This window comes from Syngnathoides biaculeatus, chromosome 16 (assembly GCF_019802595.1).
Source record: "Syngnathoides biaculeatus isolate LvHL_M chromosome 16, ASM1980259v1, whole genome shotgun sequence".
Lineage (NCBI taxonomy): Eukaryota > Metazoa > Chordata > Actinopteri > Syngnathiformes > Syngnathidae > Syngnathoides > Syngnathoides biaculeatus.
This window is the reverse complement of record NC_084655.1, coordinates 24775785-24792777: the sequence shown is the minus strand read 5'-3', so window position 1 is coordinate 24792777 and position 16993 is coordinate 24775785. Positions and strand designations below refer to the sequence as shown.

At 47.9% G+C, this 16993-nt stretch overlaps 2 protein-coding genes across 4 annotated transcripts; one reads left to right on the top strand and one right to left on the bottom strand.

Moving 5' to 3' along the window:
- Positions 1-305: 305 nt before the first annotated feature.
- Positions 306-12606, bottom strand: tbl3 (transducin beta like 3). The gene is made up of 23 exons (XM_061846902.1): positions 12430-12606; positions 12289-12340; positions 12082-12177; positions 11960-12007; positions 11707-11848; positions 11541-11625; positions 11292-11462; positions 10556-10631; positions 10383-10479; positions 10082-10296; positions 9628-9769; positions 8824-8882; positions 8641-8747; positions 7720-7855; positions 5543-5782; positions 5398-5468; positions 4816-4972; positions 4087-4145; positions 3267-3370; positions 2752-2829; positions 1703-1861; positions 940-1033; positions 306-872 (listed from the first exon to the last, which is right to left on the bottom strand). The coding sequence occupies exons 1-23, from the start codon at positions 12459-12461 to the stop codon at positions 545-547; spliced, it is 2748 nt and encodes a 915-aa protein (XP_061702886.1). The 5' UTR covers positions 12462-12606; the 3' UTR covers positions 306-544.
- A 17-nt stretch (positions 12607-12623) lies between these two features.
- rnf151 (ring finger protein 151) lies at positions 12624-16003 on the top strand. 3 transcript variants are annotated; one of them, XM_061846905.1, is made up of 6 exons: positions 12624-12669; positions 13299-13374; positions 14158-14226; positions 14339-14508; positions 14587-14683; positions 15406-16003. In XM_061846905.1, exons 3-6 carry the CDS (start codon positions 14224-14226, stop codon positions 15865-15867), a joined length of 732 nt encoding a protein of 243 aa, XP_061702889.1. In that variant the 5' UTR covers positions 12624-12669; positions 13299-13374; positions 14158-14223; the 3' UTR covers positions 15868-16003. The 3 variants fall into 3 exon arrangements, with proteins under 3 accessions (XP_061702889.1, XP_061702887.1, XP_061702888.1); XM_061846903.1 differs by lacking the exon at positions 12624-12669 and adding an exon at positions 12820-12879; XM_061846904.1 differs by lacking the exon at positions 12624-12669 and adding an exon at positions 12926-13150.
- The last annotated feature ends 990 nt before the right edge of the window (positions 16004-16993 follow it).

Genomic DNA, 16993 nt, shown 5'->3' with positions numbered 1-16993 from the left:
TTGCTACGGTACTTCATCCGGAACCTTTTGGCCCGGCCAATCCCGCGCCAGCTGCACAAAGGTCAGCCGTGACCTTTATGTAACTGCTGGTTCAAGGTTTTTTTTTTTTGCCTTCTCCTCATCCCAGACCAGTTAACCAAAGTGGAAATACGCAAACCACCAGCGAAAATACTATTTGTCGTTTTCCTTGCATTGTGTTGTGATTCTTTCCCCGCCCCCCGGCTGGTCCCGCATCAGCTGCAGCGATGCAAGAGTCCCACATTTGCCTCCTCGTTATGGAAAAAGAACATTTCAAGACACTGGTCCACTTTTGTATTCCGATCCGACCGGTTTGATTTTAATTAGAAAGAACAAGATGGTTATTTCGTAATTCTGACAAAGAAAAAAAAAATCTGCTTATCTCGCATGACTGCGGAGGAGCTTGGCAATCGCGCGGAACAATGCCGCCGTTGTTGGTAAACGCCGCAGGTAGGAGGCGGCGTACAGTCCGGATGTTGGCGCCAGTTCTTATTCCTCGGTCCGTCCCCCCATTAAACGTCTGCAGCTAATGAGCGACCTTCATGAACGCACTCAGCGAGCGTTGCGGGTAAGAGGAGGCCGGCACACATTTGGCGTCGTCGTCGGCCATTTGATCCGACTCCTCGTCAGAACTCTCCTCGGCCCCGTTCTCCGGGCGGCGGCGGCCGTTTGCGGCGACTTTCACCTCGTCGGCGGCCTCTTCCTCCTCAGCGGCGCAATTCGGATCTTCGTCGCTGCCGCTGTCGTCCGCGACGCGGTCGTTTCGGCCGCCGCCCTCTGTCGTCTCCTCGTCGATCATAAAGACGGGCTCGGGGGCGAGCGGGGAGGCGTCCATTTCTTCATCTTGGCCAAAGCTAACAGAGAGGATGCGTCGTTACCATTAGACTCATACGGTGCGCGTATTTGGCGAGCGGCCCTCACCTGGGCGGCGCTCCGGCTACTCGCATCTTCTGCCACATGTAGTTCAGGAACATGGACGCCTGCAGCAGTCGGCCAATCCTCTGCATGTGTCTCTCTGAGGGGGAGGGGGGGGGGGGGAGAGAACATAAGTGAGATTTTTTTCTGGGTGGGGGCGCCTTCCATCCAACACATACTTGCACATGCCAGATATCTTCACTGCTTTGAAATCATTGCTGGTGAGTTTTTTCAGGGCGTGCACAAACTCAATTCAATTCAATCCCCCCCCCCCCCCTCCTCCAAAACATGTCACACGGTTCACCAGTTCGCCACGTTTACATTTGAAATTTAAATGCTACAGATGAAATTTTGATTACATTTGCCTGCTCAACTATGGAGAAAATCAGCACGAGAATGCGGTTTCTATTTGTGCTCTAGTACTCTGGAACGCCCTCGCTGGAGACAGTAAAGTAGTATTACTTATCGTATTAGTATAACATAGTTACAGCATTGTCACCTTTGAGCTTATTTTGACACGGTTGCAGAGGGTTAAACCAGGCCTGGTATGAAAGGAGTCCTTCGGCCCTCGGATGTTGGCCTGTTTGACTGCCGCTTCTCCCCCCACTCCCCAACTTCATCACGTTAGCCGATAAATATTAACTGTGAAGTGCTTCATCGAACATTGTGTTTTTTCTATTGTATCAATGGTTTCTATAACTGTGATGAGATGAATGGTAATAACGGCGAAGTGGCTCAAGTCACCAACGCGCTGTGCAAATGTGCTGACCCGTGTACGGTATGAGGCCCTCCAGGACGGCGCGGGCGTCCCGGTACCGCAGCAGCTGGTCAGGCGGGAGATGCGTGAGCAGAACCTTGAGGACCACCTGGGCATCCAGACAGTTCCTGGCGTTGGTGTTCCACACGCCGCAGTAGCGCAGCAGCGACTCTGAGCGAGAGCACAGCAGCGGGAAGTCACGCATTCCTCAAAAATCATTTGCAATGCATTCGTGTCGCCGGTTCAAGGTCATTTGGAAAAACTGCCCAAGTTATCGAATGAAGTTCATTTGCGTTTTCTTTTTTTTTTTCAGGTAGCGCCGAGGAAAATTAGGAGAAGGCAAGGCAACTAGCAAGAGGAGTTGTTCCTTTCCTTTCCGGCACGGCAGAGAGCAGAGCAAAGAGATGCCTGCGTGGATTTTGGGATTCTCTCTCTGGAAATGAAAAATGAATCTACGCTCATTTCCATGAGGCCTTCTATGGTGGTTTTTTTTTTTTTTTTTTTTAATGATACATTAGCATTAAAACGGTGGACTTTGCATCCATATTCTGTCGGGCTTCTCCCGGAGCCTTTCCCAGCTATCTTCTACGCCCTCAACTGGTCGCCGGCCAATCGCAGGGCACATAGAAAACAACTCAAGCATTTGCCCACACCTATGCACAATTTAAAGTCTTCAATCAGCCTACCACGCGTGTTTTTTTGGCTGCGCAAGGAAAGCGGCGTACCCGCAAAAAAGCAAACGCAGGCACGGGGAGAACACGCTAAAAAAACCGGGATTTGAACCCCCGGCCCTCGCAACTGTGCTAACCTGCCAGATGAAATGATAAAGAGGTTCGGTTGTTAAAATTCGCTTTTATGTCTAAACTGAAACTTAAACTAGCCAGAAGTCAACACGCAGTGGCTTCCAACTGTGAGGGGAGGCACTCAGGAATACTTTCAATACATTTAAAGTCTATTTTGAGTGACATGAATAGAATAAATCACACGCTCCGTCCTTAGATTGTCACCTATCCGAGGGGGTGTGGCAAGCGGGCTCAGGGTTGAGAGGACACGGAGGATACCTTTCTGATCCACTCGAAGTTTCAAAAGGGTCTCCTCCAGAAGGTCGCCACCCTCACCCTCTTCAGTTTGACGGATCGCTGCGAGGAACACAAGTCGGAACGCGTCAATTACGACGAGCGCGTCGCCGCGCTCGCACCCGACGTGTACGCCGACGAGCTCAGTCCCTAACGTACAGTACTTGGCAGGAACCTGCGGAACCACATTGTTACTCGTGGACGTGACCTCCAGCACGTAGACAAAGCAATAAAAATCTAATCCGGCCAGAAGCTCACGTCGGATTTGAGGTGAAAGGATTTCTCAGCGTGCAAATACAAGCGACTTTTGGCCTGAATGTTTCTGTCCTCTTCCACTGGGGTCAAAGGGCAAAACAAACAACTTTGGCATCCTCTCGTCAGCAACGCAGCAGATGACAGGCTGACGAGTGAAGGATTAATTGCGTGCGTGATGGAAGTAAGTCGCAGGGAGGCTTCCCGTTTTCTCCCGCTGCAAAGCGCTTTGAAAAGCTTTTCAGTACCTTTGATGACAGACAGCACCGTGTGCGGCTGGTCCAACGAGATGGCGAGGCCCAGCGCTTTCAGGTATTTCTTCTCATGGAGCAGGTTGGACAACTCCTGCTGCCTTCACACAAACGGGGAAGGACAAAAAAACAAAAAACTGAATTTCAACACGGGAGACGAGAGATTTCTCAACCATTTATCAATTGGCCTTGACACAAAGTTTGCTTTTTTCATTTTCACTGCGAGCTTCTGTCACTTGTGTGTGTGTGTGTGTGTGTGTGTGTGTGTGTGGGGGGGGGAGGGGCGCACACGTTTCTTTTGACCACCAATTCCTGAAATAATCAACGACTTTGCAACGGAGAGCATCTGGCCTCACGGAGGTCTGGAAAGGGGCTCGGTTCTCCTCCCGGGGTGCATGCCGGCGACAAAACGCCTTTTGCTGTTGTTCTTGCGAATTTGGATGAAACAAATTGTCCTGAATCGCAACTGAAGGTTTTAAAAGCAAATGACAGCCAGTTATATAACAGCCACTTTTTCCCACAAGACGACGACAAAGAAGCTTCGTCATCATTACGTAAAGTCAGATCAAGTGTCGAGACAAGGCCAAGACCGGGAAGTCGTTCTTCCTCGGAAGGCTGATATGGATCCTGTTACCCGCTCGTGTCGCTTTACATGCTTTGTTCTACTTCATCTGACAAAACGTTTTTTTTTTTTTTTTTTTTTTAAGCTTACGAAACGTCGACAGTGAGCGCAGGCGACCCGTGAGACAGAAAACGGACGTCCTTGGACCTTTGCAAACACTATTTTCAATTTTGGGCCACAAATACGGTGACTTACTTGATGATCTGATCCTCTCGCTTGGCCTGCTGCTCGGCAAGCTCCGCTTCCGTCACGTCCTGGTGAACGACGCAAGGACACGTTCGTTCGGATTAGTGAAAAAGTCTCAGAACACAAGACGGGTGCAAAGTTATTAATAGGGAAAAAAAAAAAAAAAAAACTGGTTGCATTTTTTTTTTTTTTTTTAAACCAGGTGGTGTAAGAGTACTGTAGTCAAGTTATCGTGCTGATATTCATTTGATTTTTGTTATGATAACATAATCCGCTTTATTCGCCAAGTATAAATATATATATATATATAAAAAAAAAAAAAATCTCCGGAAGTCCGAATGAGAAATACCCATTTTGAGGAAAAAAAAAAAAAAGTCACGCCCCCCCAGTTCCCTTGAAGGGCTCTGCACTTTTACGACCAAACACGAAAGAGATTGAAAATATTTTTTGCCTCACAGTTCTAATGTTCACAGTTGGAATTTGTGGCTTGTGCGTTTTCTTTTCCTCCCACTTTCCAAAAACTCTTAAATCGTCCTTAAGTGCAGAAATTGGATGGAAAAAAAATGACACTTCATGTCTCCCCCCCTTGCGGACCAGCGTGTAGCCGTTTCCCTGCGTTTTAGGCAAGTGCGCACGGATTCTTTCAAATGTTCTGTTATGACCACAACGGTGTTGAAATGGGGTCACTGGTGGTGTCAAAAAAATGACGTCGACTCATAAGAGGAGAACCTCCCTCACCGTCCAGACGGTGATGATGGAGTCGGCTGACCCGGTCACCATCTTGTCGTCCTTCCTGCTGTTGTGGAGCCCCCACACTTTGTCCTGGTGGGCGTCCAGCGTCTTCACGCACTCGTTGGTCTTGATGGTCCACAGCTTCACCAAACCGTCCGAGCCGCTACGGGGAGGGAATTGGGGGGGGGGTTCACAGATGCCATTTGGTAACTTTCTTTCTTTTTCTTTGCCCGTGCTACGTAGAGTCAGTTGCAAGTGTGCGGATCTGTCCATCCAAGACGCAAACTTAGAAATATACCGTACAGGCATATTGGCGCATCCTTTCATTTTCCGTACGGCTTCTCCTCACACGTGCTGGAGCCCATCCCAGCCAATCGTAAAAAGGCATTCAAGGACACCTCCGGGCCATTTACAGTCTTCACGTGTGCCCGGAGAAAAGCCGCAAAGCCACAGGGGGGGGGGGGGGGGACACACACACACACACACGCTTGGCCGGATTTGAACCCGCAAACTCAGAATCGCATCGAAATGATAATGCTGGTTTCCAATGATTTGCCATTTTTCTTTGAAGTGCAAGAGCAGATTTACCTGCTGAGCAGTTGAGTGCCTCGGCTCACAAAGGTGACCTTCAACACGGACGCGTCGTGGCCCTCGAAGGTCTAAGCGAGACAGCACTCGGACGTCAGGCCCGTCGGGCTTCATCTGACCTGGGCCCGAGCGACCCGCGACCTACCTTGAGACAGCTGAAGTCCTGCAGGTTCCACAGCTTGGCGGCGCCGTCCGCGGAGGAGGTGGCCAGCACCTGGTCGACGGGCGAGAAGCAGACGGCCCAGACGCTGCGCCGGTGGCCCCGAAACACGCCCAGCGGCTCCGGCGTCCCCTCGCCCGCCAGCGACCACAGCTTGGCCGTGCGGTCCTGAGAACCGGACGCCAGCAGTTTGTCGTTGGGCGAAACGGCCACGCTGTTGACGTCCTGGAGGGAAACAATTTGGCCTTTCGGGGATCACCTTTCAAGAGGTCAACATGCAAGCGCACAAACTTTCAGACGACCGACGAGCCGCCGGCCGCACGGCCATTTTCCCGGAATTTGGGAATTGCTCACACGTTTACGGAGGAGGCTGCCGCTTCCTCACCCACAAGCTGAGTGAATACTTTTGGCAATACATAATTATCATTCACTGTCAAAAGAGTTTTCATTCATTCCGAAAATGAAACTCATAAATTGTACAGTTGGATTCAGGACAAGAAAACCGTTTTCAGAAGGTCAATTCCAAATTCATTTCCATATTAAAATCAGTTACACGGTGGTGAAATTTGGTCATAATAAAGTCCTCAGTTTCCTCTGTGAATGCAATATTCATCGAGATGCACTTGAACAGACATATGAAGTCACGTCCCGAGCGAGTATTTTTGCCCATGTTCAAATATTTGAAGTCATGATATCAGACGTATATTAAATGTGGTTCATTCGTTAGTCCGAGCCGCTCAGATGACAATGTCGCTGTTGTCTTTTGTGTCAGCGTTCCTGCGTGCGTGTTGTAGACGTCTGACAATCCTGAATGCAGACAATATTTTGTGTCTTCCCCCTTCCTGAAACTAAAAAAAAAAAAAAAATAAATAAAAATAAAAATAAACGCCTCCAACAAATGAGGTGGCATGCGCAACACTATGAGTGTCAAGAATGAAACTCGCCCTTTTGACTCGAGTTTCAAATATCAACCATGTAAGAATGCGACGCCCTTCCGTTTTTTTTTTTTTCCCCCATTGTGGTAGATACCAATACGTCACTCGAATGAATGAAAGATTTTTGGGGTGGAGCAAATAGTCTCCATATTTGAAAGAAAATGCTTGGAATGATTTTTTTTTCCCCCATTTTCTCCAGTTGGCCTTTTTGTGTTTGTACTTTATTACGGATTTTACGGGCGTGAGCACACTTGACTCGATTTGTCTCTTCCCTCGAAGTAAACCTCTGAAAAGCGGCACCTGTTGCGTGGCCGCCTCGTTTTTTCTGTTTTTCATCCACCTCTAGGGTGGCTCCACTGGACTATCAAGCCCTAAAAATACAAGAGGGCTTCTGCCTCCTTTTCACAATTGTCACAGGGGGAAAAAAAAATAAAAAAAAAAAATCATTGGCAGATTTCCAGCAGTCCTCGTTGCTCCGTGACCGCAACGTTTTCGGTCCCAATTGACCGTCGGTCATTGAGCACGACGTCGTCCAAAAGCGGCTCCGGCCGGCCGGCGGTCGTTACATTACAGTGGACGGAAAAAGTACACATACCCAAAGTCAAGTTTTTGTGACGTATAACAAAAAATAAATAAAACAAGACCAAAATAAATTGTTTCTAAACTTTTTTTCCACTATTTATGTCAACTGGACAAATCACTGTGGGAAAGAGGAACATTTGTATGTATCAGACTCATATTCGTCTAACTTCCGCCCCCATCAGTTCACGCTTCCGGTTCGCCACCTTTACCCGCATTACAACAATTTCAATTATTGGGAAATTTTATGCAATTCTAAGCATTGGTAATTACCCGCATTTTCTGTTTCGCTATTATCATCAATGTACAGTTTTAGAAAAAGAAGCAGATTATTTGCTCGATCCAATTTCCATAGCGCTTGTCCGCATCTTTTACGGATGGGGAACGAGGGCGGCGCACCCGCAGAAAACGCTCACGAGCGCAGCGAGAACATCCAAACTCCACACACAAATGGCCGAGCCGAAGAGAAAAGTGTGTGGCGGACGTTCCGTCATCCACGCAATAGTCGCATGTTTGAACTGGAAACGACGGAAGTGGTTTGCGGGGCTGAACGACGACGACGACGACGCTTGCTACATTTGGCAACTGAACAAATAAATTGCAGAGCATCGCAGCCGTCTTTGTCGCTTGCTCCCGCTCATCGCCTACCTTATCGTGCGCCTTCTCTGTGGCCCGCGCAGTTAGCTGGTGCAACTCCGTGCCGGCGGCGAGCAAGTCTGGGGGGAGGTCCCACACCTTGATGGTACAGTCCTGACTGCCGGACACCACGAAGGACGTCTTCATCCTGCACGCCCACAAAAGCAAAAACAAGCGTTGGTGTCCAAGAAGTACAGTGCAAACAAACAAAAACAACATGATTGGACACATTTTCCTTAGTCGTCTTTGCTACAGCCGTCACCTCATTTTATGTGACCGACTCAAATAATTGGTTTCTTGCCAAATGGTTTTGCTCTTTTGCACAACCCTTCTGCACTTGTGACAGATGTTAAAAGCAATTTTCCCCATCAAATCCTGCCTACAACATTTTTGATTGCTAGTTTTCAAAATCAGTGTCTTGTTTATCAAATAATGAAACATTTTGAAAGTCATAACAGTCCACTGAGTGAAATCATAACTACTAAAATAGAGTTTGGCAGCCCTGACCAATGCAATTTACACAAAATACATTTATTAACCATTACATTAGGCTCACATTTTGTTTTTTTAATAATCAAAACTAACAATGCTGATGTTTTCTTTATTTGCGCAAAATACAACTGAACTGAACTCTATTTGGGGTTTATCCGGCACTTTAAATGGTGGAAGGTACGTGTTGACCCTTCTGCAAAATGTAGTACGTATACAACAGTATCCTATATAAGAGAGGGAGGAAGGGAGAGAGAGAGCATGCAAAAAATATTGCCGCCAATCTGTGTGTATAATGAAATAAAATACAACTGTATGCTTGGAAAGAAATTTAAAGCTGCGGCACAGATTCTCAATGGGGTCGGGCTCAGGGTGACGATGGTGACTTCCCCCCTTCACAGCCACAACTCAAAAGTGACGCGCATCCCGCGGGACGCTCGTTACCTGGAACAGGAAATGGAGCCCACGGCGTCGGCGTGGCCGCGGCCGCGGGCCACGCAGCGGACGCGGCCGCTGCCGGCGTCCATGTGCCACACGCGCACCGACCGGTCCTGTGGAATGACGAGCACGCGTTACTGTCGTGCGCGCGCCTTGTCGGAATTGCGCCACACGCAGGTGTGCGCTCACCTTTGCGCAGCTTGCAAAGACCAAGCCTTTTTTAAAGACGTCCAAAGACAGGACGGTATCTGTGAGGGGAAAACGTGACGGAAAAAGAGAACAAGAGGCCCATTCAGCAGTTAATCACTCCATTATCTTGGACATTGCGTAAAATAGTAGCGGTGTCCCAATTCTGGGGCAATACCCGAGATACCGCGTCAGGACATTTCCGGCTTGTGTCATGTTCCCGCTATTGCGGCACCAGCCTGACTGTTATAAATAAGGTTTACAATAAATGTTCACGTGACTAAAAGTATAAAACGGTGCATCTTTGAGATTCCGCTTGCATGTTCCTTAAACACACAACTACTATTAAAAAGACACGGGAAATTCCCGTAACTCACAAAGTGCAAGGCTCCATTCCAAAAAGACAACAAATGTCGTGCGTGTGTGTCTTTAAATGTATGTTCTGTAAAGAAGAGAACCGCTGTCTCCACAATTTCCGTTTCAATTCTGCGGTCTTTGCGCTGCTCCTCCCGGTCTGGTCTGGTCTGGTCTGAGACTCTAGACCACGACTACAGTTTCCAGTGGGGTGGATGCCGACGATTTTTTGCCTCTGGATTGGGCTCAAACTAAGCTCGGTGGAAACTTTGGTTCGGTACAAGACAGCTTAGGCTAGGAAAGCTAAAATGCTCGGATGGCTACAAGCTCGGCTAGATGGGAGCTCGGTTACATAAGTGCGAGCAGGGACAAACGCAGGCTAGTATTGCTTTCAATCTGACGGTTACCGCATTGCAAGGTGTGCGCACACGTCGCCATCTGCTGGCGCCTCACCCGAGTGCCCGTAGAGGATCTGGCAGCTGTTGGTGAGCAGCTCAAAGACTTTGAGCTGGCGGCTGTTGGTGGCCACCACAATGTGGCTGTCGCTTTGACCCAGGAACTTTACGTCCAGAACCTCGTCGCTGTAACCCACAAACTGTGAGAAGGAACTCATTTTAGAGCAGTATTTTTTGGAGGTTACCACTCAAAACAAATCGATTTCTTACTTTAGGAAGAACTGAAATTAATTTGTTTGGGCAATGAGACTGCTCAACCCCAACTAGGAGACTATTTGAAAGAAAAGAGTCACCGGACAAGAACCTTACAACCTAATCAGATCCAAAAGCTTCATTAGATGGATATTCTGAGCAATGGCGACTGAAAGGCGGACCTTGTATTTCTGGATTTCTCTCTTACCCAGAAAGACCGAAAAAAAGGGGCGTCGGGACAGCCGTGATTGGCGGCTCACCTGCTGCCGTGTGCTGAGATCAGCCAGCCGGTAGAGGACAATGTTGTGCTCCGCAGTGACGGTGGCGAGCCTGGCGGAGGCGGGCAGCTGAAGCAAGTACCTCAGACCGCGGGGGTCGTCGTCACGCTTCTCCTCCTCGTCCTCGTCCTCGGAGGACGGGAGGGGCTGCTTGTAGACACAGCGGCCCGTGCTGGCCTCCCACACTCTCAACAGCCCTGCGGGAGCCAGTTGGGAAGAGTTTTCATGGGACACCGACTGTGAAAATACCGCTAGGACATTTGGGAGCAGGTCAGAGTTCAACCTTTGCTGCCAGCTGTGATGAAATGCAAGTCTTTGTTCTTGACTCCAATTTCAGAGAGGTCTGTTTCGGCGGGCAGGATCACAACACCCTCCACAGCCTGGACGCAAAGGAAACGACACAGGTATTAATGCACTATTCTTTTTTTAAACAAACAAAAACTGGCATCGTCTTACCTCATATATGGGTACAGTTCTCTTAGCTGTCCAACTCTTCAGATCCCACACTGTGCAGATCTTATCTCTCCCTGAACTACAATCGAACGTGGTGACAACATAAAAACACGAGACATTTCACACATGGCAGGAAAGAGGAAGCCATGTATCCATCCAATATCTGAGCCGCTCATCCTCACAGTAGCTCGCCATTTCCCTCATGGTGATTCCACCGCAACCTTCCCGACGTGTCCGCAACCTTGGCACGACAATCAGCCGAGCCAAAAGTGGCCGACATGTGAGGTCGTGTTACTTTCTTGTGTCGTGTCATGGGACGTCACTCGCGCGGAAAATGGATTGACACAGTTGTTCCTATGCGGGAAGCGGGAGTCATAGACTTGCGTACTCAATACTTGACAAATAAGCAATAACTGGTAAATAAATAGCACGCAACATTGAATTCATTTTAACAGAGTAAAAGTACCATTTACTTCTCAATAGCAGACGCCGTGAAAGTGGTGAATGTGTAGAATGCATCAAGGAGTACCAGTTTATGCCCCCCCCCACCACAAAAAAAAAAAAAAAAAAACCATCAGCTCTATACAATTCTCCACCGTTCTCCCAAAGTTAGCCGGGATAGGCTCCAGCACTCCCGTGGCCCTTGTGAGGATAAGCAGCTTAGACAATGGATGGTTGAAAATGAATATTGTAATCGTAAATTAGCTTTGATCCGATTGGTCCAGCGTTCCATTTGTACCTGACCATGGTGTCACCGTCAGGGCTGAAGCTAAGGGAAGTGACGGCGCTGTAGTGGCTCTGAAGCACAAACGCACACCGGCTGGTGCGCAGGTCCCAAAGCCGGATGGCGCAGTCCGCCGAGGACGACAAGAGCTGCAGACGCTCGGTGTCTGGGTGGAATTCCACCAGGCTGCAGACATAGGATGGCAATGACAAGCGCATCCGGAAATAAGAACAACAGCACACAAATTGGAAGATTCTGACTTACTGTACAACACCTGAAGAGCCTTTCAGGTTGTGGGTGCAGTACTGCTTGACCACGTCCCAGAGTTTGATAGTGCCATCACAACCGCCTAAAAGCAAACAACGGCACGTTATGAAAATCGCTTTGGGCGACGGAAAAATAACAGCTGCTTATTATTAATCGTGGTGACCTGTGGCCAAGAGCGTGGAGGTGGAGTCAAAAGTCATGCTGGCTACAGGAATAGTATGTATGGCCTTCCAGGAGCGAGTACACTTTGCTTGCCTCCAGTCCCACTGCTTAAGGAGGAGCGCTCTGCTGGCTGTTACCAACATCTGTGGAAAGATGACAAACAATACCACTGACTGAATACTTCCACAAAGACAGAAAATGGTGTTTTTGTCCATGACTGATGCCAAAACAACGTACTGCATATGCAAGCTTACCTCGTCATCACAGCTAAGCGCAAACGATGTGATGTCCTCTTGATCATCCTGCAGACACGAGACGGAATGATTTCAACAAAAAGCAAATGTCAGATTACCGTGTGACTGCGATTCGGCCTTACGTGCTCAATGCTGTGGACGACCTTCCCTGTACTGATTTCCAAAACATTGACACGAGAGCCACACATGCAAAAGATGTATTGCTCATCTTTGCTGATCTGTCGGAGAAAATCAAGCATAAGGTAAATGGACTAAATTTGACATGCAAACATCTTTATCCTTCTTACATGTGGACGACGATATTGGATAAATGCAACCTGGGAGCATACCTGCACTTTTCCTCCTTTATAGAATGGCTCGATTTTACTCGAAACAGCATAACTGTAAAAGGATGACACAATTATGAGTTGTTGCTACAATTAGCTTAGCTAAACTTAGCGAGCCAAGTCACCACCTGTTGGCAAACTTACTTTGTTTTGAAGTGAAAGTTGACATTCGCCATGATTCTCGGGTTAAAGGGCAAACTTGTTCGTATTCGTCTATTTCGTTCAATGAATGGGATGTTTCGTTAGTCCGCACGTTGGCTCCGGTCGACGCATCTTCCCCGCATGTTGATATGAGAGTCGCATATATTATACGTCACCACACACTAGGATGCTGATTGGCCAGATTGAGTTCCCCGGTTATGTAAACGTCATATCCTTTTGCGGGTCAGTGGCCGTTTTTTTTTTAAATTAAACGTACACTACATATATATATATATATAATATATATATATATATATATATATATATATATATATATATATTATATATATATATATATATTATATATATATATATATATATATACACACACACACGCATACAGTATTATCTGAAGGTCATTAGATCATTATTCTGTGGTGACATACGTAGCAGGTTAGTTCAGATTGTTTGTTTGTTTGTTTGTTTGTCCAACACAGTGTTGGCGGTCTGCAATGTTCTGGAATCTTTTTTCATTGTGATACGCTGGAAGTCTGAGATCCGAGTTGGAACGTGAACGCACCATTATTTAGTAGTCAATCTTACTTGACAATGTGGCGTTATTTTAAGGACTGTAGTTTATCTTATCAGAACACTTAAAATGTAACTGTGCGTTCCTTTGAATATTCAGTGAGATGTCAGGCAGGGAATTTTCGTCATTCCAACAGTGAGTTCATTCCCGTCATTCCCGTTCAGTTTGCTTGCTGCTAGAAGGGCAGGGAAAGGAAAGAACGAGCCCCCCCGTCGTCGCTATTGACTGCAGTCATTTGTATGCACGTTTTGTCAGGAATGTTCACGTATGCCCGTTTTGTCAGGACGATAACACGAGCGTGAAGGCAACGCCGCGAGTGAGTGACGCTGCAAACGCAACGTGTGGAAAGCCACAACATGGTGAGTAGAGAGCCTTTCTTTACCGCTTTAACTGATGGGATTCGAAACAACAGTTTGGTTCCTCAATACAACGATTTTGTGTGATTATTCTTTCTTTTGTATGAGGGGTTTGAAATCCGTGACCGTGACACGTGCGTTCAACATGTGTCTTCCCATGAAACGAAGAACACTGACTGTTGACAGTCACACAACTTTCCAGAACAACAGCCCAAGGAGGGGAACCCGTTGGGCTTGTGTGTCTTGCTCTCCTCAAATATCCGTCACGGGAAATGGAATTGAATTGTCAGGGAGCATAATACGGAGTTTCTAAAGAACTCAATACAATTTCACAATCTTCCAGTCAAGTTGCCCTTCAATTTCTAACACACAGTGTAACTTCATTTTCAAGTGCAATAAGTAGGTTTTTTCGGCTTGTCCCGTCAGGGGTCGCCAAAGCGTGACATCTCTGAGATGGGCGCTCATATTTGTTTGGCACACTTTTTGTTTGTTTCCAATACTGGTTAAGATCATTGCAAACGAGCAATATACATTCAAATTACGTGGTTTGTTTTTTTTTTTTTTTTCAAGTTTAGCAGTTGAAATTGAAATACTGTATGGACGGTTTGAAATGCAACTTTGTTTTGTGACCCGCCCTCTTCGTTAATCAAGTCGGAGATGGACTAGTCCATTGCGTGAGAAGAGAAGGGCGGCCACTTGAAACCATTAGGAGCTTTTTCTAAGCTTTTGGATGTTTTCAGACACACCAATTAAGACTACAGTGTCAAAATCATTGTTTGAAAACAGTTTTGATGAGACGTTTGGAAGCTCCTGGAAGTCTCGAGGCGCCAGGCAGTTGCCCGTGCTTGCCAAATGGTAAGTCTGCCGCAGTTTTCCAGTTTTGCGCAAGAAGACGCGTGCATTAACGACGCGATCGTCTCCCTACCGTCTGCCTCAACCTCCTGACGTCGACGTCGTCGCCCTCCAGACGGACGCGGAGGCGTCATCGCGGAGCAGCGGCTACGACGTGGAGCGGTTTGTGGACGCCCCGGACTACGACCTCATCTGCGCCATATGCCAGGGGGTCCTGCGGTGTCCGGTTCGAGCGGCGTGCCGCCACGTCTTCTGCAAGAAATGTATTCTGCAGTGGCTCAAGAGGTGCAACTAACTCAACCCAAAGTGCTGGGAAATGTTTCCAAGCAGCCGCTAAAGTCCACCGCCGTTTGTCCTCGGCAGACAGGAGACGTGCCCCTGCTGCCGAAAAGCCATTAACGCCTGCACCATCTTCGTCTTGTTCAAATTGAGCAAGTCCATCGGACGCATGAGGATAAAGGCAAGCCTTAAAAAAATGACTCTTTGCTACTTGGTGGAGAAAGTTGTTCAAATGAGGTTTGGAAAAAGTTCCTTTGTTACATTGTGCTGTTTTCCTTATGAATACCATTTCAAAATAGACAGATATTTTTGGGGGGCTGGAACGGATAAATTACTTTTCCATTTATTTCAATGATGTCAATGATTTGTATCTCAAACACCTTTGTCAGCTGTTATTATACTGTCTAGAACCATTTTCTTAGTCGCTTATCCTCACGAGGGCCGCGGGGTAGACCCAGGACTGGCCGCCAGCCGATCGCAGGGCACATGGAGACAGACAAGACACTCGTGATCACACCTGGGAGCAATTTAGAGTTTCCAATTAATGTTGCGTGTTTTGGGGATGTGGGATGAAACCGGAGAGCCCGCCTGGAGAAAAGCCACAGGGTTCGAGATTCGGAATTGTGAGGCCAATGCGCTACAGCCGTTCCACCGTGCTGCCAATTCTGTCTCTATCTTGAACAAATTGCGTTTGAAATCAAATGTCACGGAAAATAGTGACAACCAACTATAAATAATCTTATTCACATTGAGGAAAAAAAATACAGTCGAGTCCATGTTGTCGGTCTGTGCGGAGCCGCCTTTAGCTTTAGCTCCCACTGCCCCATTTTTGGGGCGGTGCGGTACAGATGTGAAGCGCGCGCCCTCAGTTGGTAAAAGGGGGGTGTGCCTCATCTCTTCCAGTGTAAGAACGAGATCCGCGGCTGCCCGGCGACATTTCCCCTCTCGGAGCAAGACTGCCACAGCCTGAACTGCTCGTACGAGGTGGTCCCTTGTCCGCACGCCGGGTGCCGGGCGCAGCTGCTCCGCCGCGACCTGGAGACCCACGCGCGCCGCTGCGAGCACTGGCGCCAGCCGTGCCGCATGGGCTGCGGCGCCGTGCTGTGCCCGCGCACGCGGGCGCAGCATAACTGCTACATGGACCTCAAGCGGCAGTACTGGGCCAGGAGCAGGAACCACGGGGCCGTCGCCGCCGCCCTGCAGCGCAAGATGACGAGGATGCAGAACGCCATGGCGCACGTGAAGAGGCAAATCGGGCTGATATGCGAGAGTCTGCGAGTGATGGACGAGCTGCACAAGGTCGACGAGGACTCTGGGGAGGGCACGTCCGGAACCGCGCGGACCGCGTTGAGCAGCGACGGCTAAATGTCTTCATTTCACTTGATGTTGTGGCTTGAACGGGCGGGGAAGCTCGCATCGCGTCGCATCGCGTCGCATCGCATTCATGAGAGTCAATTTCGAACATTTCTCCGCTCATATCGTAAATAAAACAAGGGTTAAACAGCCGAGTTGTGTTGATTGGAGAAAGCTATCGTACCTCACGCAAACATTTATCCGGCCATCCATTTTCTTTGCCGCTTATCCTCACGAGGGTCGCGGGGAGTGTTGGAGCCTATCCCAGCTGCCAACGGGCAGAAGGCGGGGTACGCCCTGAACTGGTTGCCAGCCAATCGCAGGGCGCATCGAGACAGACAACACTCACAACCACACCTTTAATTTAGATTGTCCAATTAATGTTGCATGTTTTTCGGATGTGGGAGGGCCCCGAGAAAAACCCACGCAGGCACGAGGAGAAGACGCAAACTGCACACAACTGGGGGGGCCGGGATCGAACTCAGAACTGTGAAGCCAACGCTTTACCAGATGAGTCCTCCTTGCCGCTGCAAGCATTTATTGTATTTGTTGGAAAAAAAAAAAAAAAAAGCTAAATATGTTTGCCTTCAAAGTTGGAGATGTCAATATGTCTTTAAAAAAAAAAAAAGGGGGGGGGGGTAAAAAAATTGAGTACTCTACTGCACACAAACTGACCTTTTCATCACTTTTGTCATATTTTGATACACTGGCCAATTTTTCAAGAACTCAGTCCCAAAACTTTTTGCAACTCCTGATGTTTTGCCTACTGTGATTAAAAAAAAAAAAAAAAGTGCTCATCTCGAGCGGCCTTTGAAGTATTTCGGGCAGTCAAGGTAATCAGAGTGGCTCGTCAAAATCTCGACGTGTGATCTGGAGGGATTATCTTCATTGGCAAAGAAGTGCTCACGTGCAAAGATCCGGATCGATTTGGGAGAAATAGGACTTTGTGAGAAAGAAAATATAGAAACGTAGACATAAAACGGAGCAAAAAGTCAAGTGCTGCGTTTCTATTTTTGTTCCGTCTACTCTCCAAGTGGCTGACTACAGCAAAAGAAAGTCAGTTTCTTTCGGCTGATTCCGTTCCCGTATCCCGGGCAAGAAAGTCTAGAACTTGAATAATTACTATGCTTTATGATTT

Coding starts and splice junctions, on each gene's coding strand:
- tbl3 (XM_061846902.1), bottom strand. CDS start 12,461: ATGGCGAATGTCAACTTTCACTTCAAAACAAA. Junction 12,008..12,081: donor TCGTCCACAGCATTGAGCAC/GTAAGGCCGAAT, acceptor TCGTGTCTGCAG/GATGATCAAGAGGACATCAC. Junction 9,770..10,081: donor ATCTCAGCACACGGCAGCAG/GTGAGCCGCCAA, acceptor TCCTTCTCACAG/TTTGTGGGTTACAGCGACGA.
- rnf151 (XM_061846905.1), top strand. Junction 14,509..14,586: donor ATTCTGCAGTGGCTCAAGAG/GTGCAACTAACT, acceptor TGTCCTCGGCAG/ACAGGAGACGTGCCCCTGCT. Junction 14,684..15,405: donor TCGGACGCATGAGGATAAAG/GCAAGCCTTAAA, acceptor CATCTCTTCCAG/TGTAAGAACGAGATCCGCGG.